This window comes from Osmerus mordax, chromosome 1, assembly GCF_038355195.1.
Source record: "Osmerus mordax isolate fOsmMor3 chromosome 1, fOsmMor3.pri, whole genome shotgun sequence".
NCBI classification, from domain to species: Eukaryota; Metazoa; Chordata; class Actinopteri; order Osmeriformes; family Osmeridae; genus Osmerus; species Osmerus mordax.
The window spans coordinates 10,260,716-10,269,784 of NC_090050.1; the positions used below are offsets into that span (position 1 = coordinate 10,260,716).

Sequence of the window (9,069 nt, forward strand, 5' to 3'; positions counted from 1 at the left end):
CCAGAAACAACAGGGCTATCATCTCTGTAGGAGGGTTTTGACTGTGAACATATATTATTTTCACATTACCATCACACTGTAAGTGTACCCACACGTTCACAGCAGACCCATAGAAAAAGAGAGTTGCGACACTTCCATAGACTTTTCACACTTCTTTTTCTATGGCTCTGGTTCACAGTTCACACACAACATTCTACTACCCTATGGGCTCATGCCAAGATCCAGATGCAAGCATGACTGAGTAGTTTTGAAGGGTTTTGTTTTGTATCATATGTAGTACAGTATCATCTCATTTTCTTTTTACACATTATAATTAAATGTCTAGAAATTCTACCTAGCTGTTTCATTTTGTATTTGCAAGTAGGGCTAAAGGGCCATTGTATGGTTGATTATTGACAAACTTTGTTATTCCCTGGCCAACGCATGATGAGATGGCAAATGTTAAGGAGATACAGGTGAAGGGGTAACAACACGCAATGCTAATTTAGTTATCCTAATGCACTCAGCCAACAGTTACTCTCCTTATGAACGCATCATTTTGACGGCATGATAGTGTACACTAACTATGCAAATTAATGCAATGTTTGGATGGTTAATAAAGTTTGGATGGTAAATAAAGTGTATAGACCTATCATGGATACTTCCTGCAACCCAACTGAATCAACACCAAGTCTCCACCAGTCCCAACAGTTCACATTTGATCTGAATAATTCACTTAATCATGATACTTTGAGGTTAATTTGTGTATCCTGCCTCCTGGTGGCTGAAGCATCATCTCACAGACCTAGGACTGCACGTGAGAAATGTAACCCTCCACCTTAACTTCTAAGAATAAGAAGATTAAAAATCAGGCCAAGCCAAATCCACGCTTAAAGAGGGGAGGATAGAGGTCAAGCTGAGAAATCAGGTGACCCATCGCAAACGACCATGACCTCACGGCAGGTCACGTACGTATCCTGGCTGGTTAATCGTGTTTAATGCCATACTGTGTAGATTTATCACTCACTATATCATGACTAATATACTGTTGCAAACCTGCCTGTTATAGTACTGTGACTAAAAGTGTTAATAACATAAAGTTAACATGTGATAACATTTATGGATCGGAGGCAGCGACGAGACTAAAACTAAAATATAATCATCTAAGTCATAACATTTTCTTATAATTTAACAGATGGGCACAGAATAATTCAAAACTGATAAGCCAAAACTGTATTTTCATTTTCTGAATGGATTTAAGACTCCTGTACGGAAGGCGGCAGGATTGCACCTCATGAATGTTGGTTGCTGTCTGTCAATACATTTAACAGAAGAAGAAGAATGGATTGTCAGCGCCCAATCGCGGCGCGTAAACTGAAACGTCTCCGTTGTTGTCAGCAACCGGGTGACAATTCACCGAGTTTGTAATTGGGGTAGCTAATTCATCCTTTCTTCATTCTTCTCAGACATAATACTATACGGAAGCAAATAACAACACACGCAAGTGTATCAAAAGACGATAACGTTTGCTAAGTAACAACTATTTTACTGAGTTTCTTCAAATACAATCCAAGGATGACTTCTGCACTGGTAAGATTATTACAGCACTTTCTGAGAATGCTGTATGAGTTACATATTGAACGTAACTGTACTGTTACTAGCTAGCTTTTGAGCGGTTTGTAGCTCTTGAAATTAATAATTTGGAGGTTAGTTATGGCAAGAGAACTACGCTAGATCTGAATAATTTATGGCTTAGCAAGTAAAGTTTTCCTCCTAGTATTTTTTTTGTTACTGTGCAAAATTGTCTAGCACTGATACCCAGCTTTGCCTTTCACTGCATAGGATGACCCGACCCTCGAGAGACACTTCAAGGGTCACAGAGACACCGTAACAAGTGTTGACTTCAACTGCAACATGAAGCAAATAGGTGTGCTATAACATTGTCACATGTCAAACCCTAATTTGGAAAGAACATAGAACATTATACCACAATCAATAGACACAGTGTGGTTTATCATATGTGGAACAAATCAGTAATGTGTATAATGTTGTATTTGTGTGTAATCACGGGATGTGTGTGACCCTTGCTTCTCCAGTCACGGGATCTATGGACTCCTGCCTGATGGTCTGGAACATGAAGCCACAGATGAGAGCTTACAGATTTGTTGGACATAAAGATGCTGTAATGTCTGTTCAGTTTTCCCCCTCTGGTCACCTTGTGGCATCAGCATCTAGAGACAAAACCGTCCGTCTCTGGGTCCCCAGTGTGTAAGTATAACTGTAGACATGACACAGTTAGTCTCTGGGTTCCCAGTGTGTAAGTATAACTGTAGACATGACACACACATAGTCCTAATGAGGTGAAAGTGAATGGGTTTCTCTATTTTCACGACGATAGTAGAATACAATTCTGGACCAGGTATTCACCAATGGTTAGAACTTATCATTGGCTTCATGTTTATGCTATAACATCTGACACACTTGGTTAAATACCTTCCACCTGCGCTATGGCGCTACCGCTAGCATATAAGATTATATTATAAGAGAAGGATCACAGATTGAGCCTAGTGAGGAAGCAATACTGACAGTCACAATAAAACAGCGTTGGATCATTGTTTAGGATGTTGAGTGGCCCATCCACAGATACTCCCAGTTGAGAAATTCACTGGTGTAGAAGGACAAGACAACTACTTGGTCCCATATTATGTGAAGTTTTCAGTTGTAGCCTTACACCTGAAGCCTTACAATACATCAGATGTCTTGTGTAGGAATCACTGTTACTTTACTTTTATGTATTTTTTGATAAGGGTAAGCAGTTTTTTTTTCCTTTTGCATATGTTTTTATTATTATTCTATTAGGCCTACAGGAATCTTGGGTGTAATAAGTGGTTGGAAAGAAAAGCGTAAATAATTGAAACGTAAAATGTTTTTTCAAGCCATTTTTTAAGCACAACTGTTCAAGGAAATAATGTATATAAAACAATACCCTGAATCTATCTGCCTTACTGTTCCATTCTATTCTGTTCTATTCTTTGTATCCCTTATATAGGAAGGGTGAGTCGACAGTGTTCAAGGCTCACACAGGGACCGTCCGCAGTGTAAACTTCTCCAGTGACGGCCAGACTTTGGTCACAGCCTCAGACGACAAAACTCTCAAAGTCTGGACTGTCCACAGACAGAAGTTCCTTTTCTCCCTCAGCCAGCACATCAACTGGGTGCGATGCGCCAAGTAGGTGATACCTGTCATGGGATGTTACCTTTTACATGTTGTTGTGGTTGTTTATGTGTACATCATGTCATAGCTCCTTGGGCCCGAGCGTCATGACTTTATGAGCTGAGCTTTCACTTACTTCGCACTGAAATAAAAATGTGCCATCTTCCCAATACTTTCCTTCAGATTTTCTCCAGATGGACGGTTAATCGTGTCGGCCAGTGACGACAAAACCATTAAGCTCTGGGACAAAAACAGCCGGGAGTGCATCCACTCTTTCTATGAGCATGGAGGGTAAGGATCTACGCCGCCCCGGTGCATGGGTCAAGGATCTTCAGTGCAACAAGAGAAACCTCTGACCGTGTGTCTTTGTAAAGGTTTCTTCCTGTCAGAGCCTGTTTACATTTCATTTAGTCATTTAGCAGACGCTCTTATCCAGAGCGACTTACAGTAAGTACAGGGACATTCTCCCCGAGGCAAGTAGGGTGAAGTGCCTTTCCCAAGGACACAACGTTTGTTGGCACGGCCGGGAATCGAACCAACAACCTTCTGATTAATAGCCCGACTCCCTAACCGCTCAGCCATCGGACTCCCTGTTGTCTCCCTGTTTCCCTCCTGCATGTCTCAGGTATGTGAACCACGCAGACTTCCACCCAAGTGGGACCTGCATCGCTGCAGCCAGCACGGACAACACAGTCAAAGTGTGGGACATTCGGACCAACAGGCTCCTGCAGCACTATCAAGGTGATGCTCAGTCATGCCCGTGAAGGGAGAATGTCTGGTAGATTGTAATAACAAACAAACATTGAACACCAAAAACATCGGCCGGAAATTGTAAGATCGGGCGGAATTTTGTAACCTGCAGTCCTTTTCGATTTGACCACACAGTAATAGAAAATAGACATTGTATGAAGTGATTGGAGAAGTGATTGGTTTCAGAATCCGGCTTGGATTTAACTATGTGTAATTACATCCCGCAGAGGAGACATTTGGAGATAAAAGATGTTAGATAATGACTCCTCCAGCCAATTTACAGCTCAGTGAAGACTTAGCAGATTGTCAGCCATTACAATGCTGTGTGGCTTTAGGGGCACTGCAGTGACTTGAAGGCATTTTCAACATAAGTGGTGAGACAAGCTAGAACAAGCTGGTTGTAACTGGCCAAAAGAAATGCCGTTTGACACGGTTTTAAGTTCCAGATTCAATAATCTGCCTTGAGTGATTGCGTTCTAAAGGTTACATTTTTTCAGTGGAATCGGAATTTCCTAGAAAGCTTTAGCAGTATGATAGTGTTTGAATTGGCCTCATTGGGAATCTGCAGTTGTAGTAGCATAAGTTCACCATTAGAGGGAGTAGCATGCCCGTTGAATGAAAGTGCCCTGGACCTCGTCCCCTGCAGTTTAACAGCCACTAGGTTCCTTTTAGATCCTCCCTTAGTTACCGCAAGCTATTCAAATAAGACAGCAACATACAAATCAGTTTGGAACTGACCCGTGTAATATTGGTTGAGTGTATTAGGCGTCATTATATAGCACACGTCTAGAACTATATGTGTTCATTTGTGCTAGGGATGCGCATTGATTATTTGAGCTTGTTTCAGTTCACAGCGCCGTGGTGAATGGGCTATCCTTCCATCCGTCTGGCAACTACCTCATCACCGCCTCCAATGACTCCACACTGAAGATACTGGACCTGGTGGAGGGGAAACTTCTGTACACCCTGCACGGACATCAGGTCCGTCACACACACACACACGTTTATGGTCAGTCACACATGCTGTCACACAGACATGATTGCTACGAAGCACTGCTCCTTCTCTTTCCTTGCGCGCGCTCCATCTATGTTTACCGAGACACTCTGCCGGACTACATTTCCCCCTAACTCGTTACACCAAGGACCTGTTCTCGCCCGCCTCGGCGTCAGAAAGGAAAGCGAGTGGGTTTGCTGGGGTTCTATTTCCCTTTTTCAGCTTAATATCGTTTCACCAGCCGTTCTTCTGTTTATTTATAAAAGAAAAAGAAAAAAAACGGTCAGGGAATCGGCCTACCCACTCAGAGTGAGTCATGGCAGGGAAGGTGCTGCCTCCTCTGTAGAGCCCCTCATGCAGGGGCTCCAACACCCCACGGCTCTCTGGCTCTCCGGCTCTCGGCTGCTCTGGGTAGGGGAGGACAGGAGACACTAAACACTCACTTTGGGAGTAGCTGTTTCTTTTCTCTCTCTCTCTCTCTCTCTCTCTCTCTCTCTCTCTCTCTCTCTCTCTCTCTCTCTCTCTCTCTCTCTCTCTCTCTCTCTCTCTCTCTCTCTCTCTCTCTCTCTCTCTCTCTCTCTCTCTCTCTCTCTCTCTCTCTCTCAGGCCTGGTCTCTCTGTCTCTCTCTCCTCTCTCCTCTCTCTGTACAGTGCTACTATTGAAAAGGGACCTTGATTGCTAGTCAGGTGTAGCCAGAGAAGGCTGACAGTGAAGTGTTCTTCAGTAGAGGAGTACAAGGTGTATCTGGGGGGGATGTGTTTGCGACCGGGCCTCGTGACGGAGGAAGTCCCTCTGTTTGGGAGGAAGGCTGAAGCCCTCCAGATAAAGACTTCTCGCCTTCTTCTTCTTCTCTCATCTCGTTTTCTTTTCTGATCAGGTGGCACATTTCTGAGTCACCCAAGCTGTTTGTCTCCTGCATGTTCCGGGGTGTTAATTGTTTATGCGGCTCTGCCAGAACCCCGGCAGCCATCTGCTTGGAGAACAGGTGTCGCTGATAGATGGGAGAGACAAAACACCTTTACATTCTCTTTGAATGTAGGGCATCGACGGACTACGGAAACTGGGCCACGTGAAATATGTGTCGAAGCGAAGCGACGGATGCGTAGGATGAGTTGGCGAGTTGGGCGCCACCGCCGTGCCGGCCCCACCAGCAGCGCTGACGTGTCTGTTGAGTTAACGGAGCTGTGAGACAGGCGGGGGGTGGGGGGGGTGGGGGGGGGGGCGTGCCAGGCTCGGAGCGGGCATTAGTCGACGCACAGTCTGCCACTCGTGTTGCCATGGACCCCGGTCGGCTCTCCCAGGTGGTTCTGGGAAAGCACTCTGACCTTGGTCGGAGTCTGGCCCGCTGCGACGGCGGGGGGAGGTGCGGTGCCCGGCCGGAGTGTGTCTGGCGTGTGAGCCGCCCACCGGCAGCCTGTTCAGAAGTAGGACTCCGGCCTCCTGCCAAGTTGACGTTCTGCCTGGTCCCGACGCTGGGGGAGCATTCCCTGTCACGCACGCTGACACCCCCCCCCCCCCCATGCAGGGTCGCTCTCTGACACACATCCTGCCTGTACAGGACATTTCAGAGGCCCTCCTACTCCCCTCAACAGACAGGGTGTTGACAGAGATGTTAGGTGGGGGGGGGGGGGGGAATCTTATTTTTCCTTCTGCTGTGGGGAGGCCCTCTCACTAGGAGGAGGTGTCGCAATACAGTCGGCGGAAGCTTGGCAAGGGCCTTCGTAGCTCCTTTTCCCTCCCTTGTCCCAGTTTCCGAGTTCTGAGCGCGAAGCAGGTCAGTGACCCACTGTGTCAGCTGTGAGTGGTGCTGACGAGGTCTGGACCGCCTGCCTGCTTTCCTGAATCAGTCTCGGCCAGCCAGGGACCAGGAGGAGAAGGAAGGGGGGGGGGGTATAAATGACCTGTATCCTGCTCCTTCAACGGGGTTGTGAGTGTGGTGTGTGTGTGACTGAGGCGTGAGTCACAGTGAGTCATGCCAGACTAAGTAGCGCTATAGCAGCGATGGCTGGTTGGTCTGGCGAGATCTAATGGATCAGAATCATCATCTTTCATCCCCACATGATAATATCACATCATGTACAGGGCTCAGCTGGGGCTGCACCTCACAGACATCACGGGCTGAATACAACGTCATTGTGAGGGGGGTCCAAGGGAGGTCTCGCATTCTGCTCCTTAACCGTGTCCCCGGCCTCTCTCTCTCTCTCTCTCTCTCTCTATTCTCAATGTCTCTGGAAGAGATATTTGCATTATCGAACCTGTTCCAGAACTCCAGCCGAGGTCTCTGTTGTCCCCGTCTGACCCAGTTCCCCCTCCTCTCCACCTCCTCTCTCCCCAGGGGTCCTGCTACCTGTGTGTCTTTCCTCCAGGACGGGAGACTTCTTTGCCTCCGGGGGATCTGACGAGCAGGTCAGGGACTGCCTGTACGCTGGGCCTCTGCCTGTAGCTGGGTGCTTCTAGTTAATACCACGCGGTTATATAAACCAACACCAAGCGTGTCTTAAGGTCCCGACACGCTTTTTGAATGTAGTCCGTGTATTTGAAGCGTGTATATTATTCAACATATGGACTGTGTTTCCGGCCGGTGTACCCCTGCAGGTGATGGTGTGGAAGACTAACTTCGACTCGGCCGACTACAGGGAGGTGCTCCAGCAGAGCGGGCCCTCCGACGTGGGGGGCGGGGGCCGCCATTCCCGGAGACTCCCGCGGCACGCTCCGGAGCCAGGTAAACGCCGGGAATGTCTGGAATGCACATCTCACAGCACATCCCCCCCTCTCTCTCTCCCCCCCCCGCGGCCCTCCGACCGCCCCCTCCGTGACAGGCTCTCATCAACCCCCAGGCCAGAAGCACGCCTGAACTCTGAAGTTAGGGGGGGGGGGGGGCGAGTCGGCTGAAACTATCCTGTGTGAGGTTCATTTCACATAATTCCGCTAGCGAACGTAATCGCTAGCTACGTTTTCTACTAGCTAGCTAGCTCGCTAATTGAGAGAAATGCAGGAGCGGATTGTTCCCCGTCCCACAGAGCGGTCTATCGAAGAACACCCCCTCATGTCCACAAAGCCACGCATCCCTTCATGATCTGGTGCCTAGCAGAGGCGGGGGCCCCCCCCATGTCCTGCAGGAGGCCTGCATCTGATAGCAGGCGTGTTTTCATGCTTCCCTCACGCTCCTCTGCCAGACAGGGCTCGAGGGCTCAATCCCCCCCACACAATGGGATTCAACCTCCCAGGACCAGACCCCCAAGCCTGGGGTCCAGACCAGAGAGGGACCGGAACAATGGCACCCGGTAGTATGCGTGCGTGTGCATGCGTGTCAGGGAAGAGGCAGTGAATGGAGGGGGGCAGGGGGAAGGGCCTGAGTGTTGAGATCTGTATCGACAGCGTGGCCGCTGTGCCGTAGCGTGTGAACCACGTGCTGGCTGGGAGGCGACACGGCCCAGCTTTGCGTCTCCCTTTCAGCCGTGGCTCCTCCCCTCCATTCACCGTCTCCACATCAGACAATGGGCCTCGAATACCTAGCGGTCGAATCTCTCGTCGTTAGCCTCGAACCGTTTCGTCTTCGGTTGATCACCAAACAAACCACCACCACCACAGCATTCATTCATGGTCAAATATATAGCTACCTCTGAAAAGCCGACACGAAGGCGCTTGTCTTATTTAACCGTGTCGGACATTTGGATTCAGACGCTTTGGACGGGATCTCTCGAGGTTTCGCTGTTCCAGTGTATCAGCGTACTGATATAGAGAAGAGGAACAGGGTGCTTGTGCTTGTGTCCCCACACTGTGTAGATCACAGTGCATCCTCTAGATTTATCCGGAAAACATGCAGCCTTCCTCAGAGAGCGCCTGTTGCACAAACGCAGCCTGACTAATTTCCTCTCCATCTCCAAGTCGCATCCTTTTGAAGTATGCCCCAAGGTGAATGCCTCCTTCAGATGTTTGCGGTAGAACTGGAGAATATCACATGATGCAGGCAGGTTCGGGTCTCCTGGCATGAAGATATTTTGTATGTTGCTTTTGTTTCTTCTGCCTTTTCTTTTTTTCGATGGGAATAACACTGGGCCTTTGGCTGTGAGTTGGTGTATCTAAGGACACACACACCACCCCCCCCCCCCACACACACACACACACACA

General features: G+C 48.3%; 1 protein-coding gene across 1 annotated transcript in view; it reads left to right on the forward strand.

Annotated features, from left to right (window-relative positions):
* The first annotated feature begins 1,547 nt into the window (after positions 1–1,547).
* Positions 1,548–9,069, forward strand: part of LOC136945899 (POC1 centriolar protein homolog A-like) — a 23,577-nt gene continuing 16,055 nt past the window's right edge. Inside the window, 11 exon segments of the mRNA XM_067240020.1 lie at positions 1,548–1,569; positions 1,822–1,906; positions 2,076–2,247; positions 3,029–3,208; positions 3,377–3,484; positions 3,819–3,934; positions 4,791–4,923; positions 7,274–7,298; positions 7,300–7,344; positions 7,534–7,619; positions 7,621–7,660. Of these exon segments, the coding sequence (XP_067096121.1) occupies positions 1,555–1,569; positions 1,822–1,906; positions 2,076–2,247; positions 3,029–3,208; positions 3,377–3,484; positions 3,819–3,934; positions 4,791–4,923; positions 7,274–7,298; positions 7,300–7,344; positions 7,534–7,619; positions 7,621–7,660 (1,005 nt within the window). The 5' untranslated portion in view covers positions 1,548–1,554.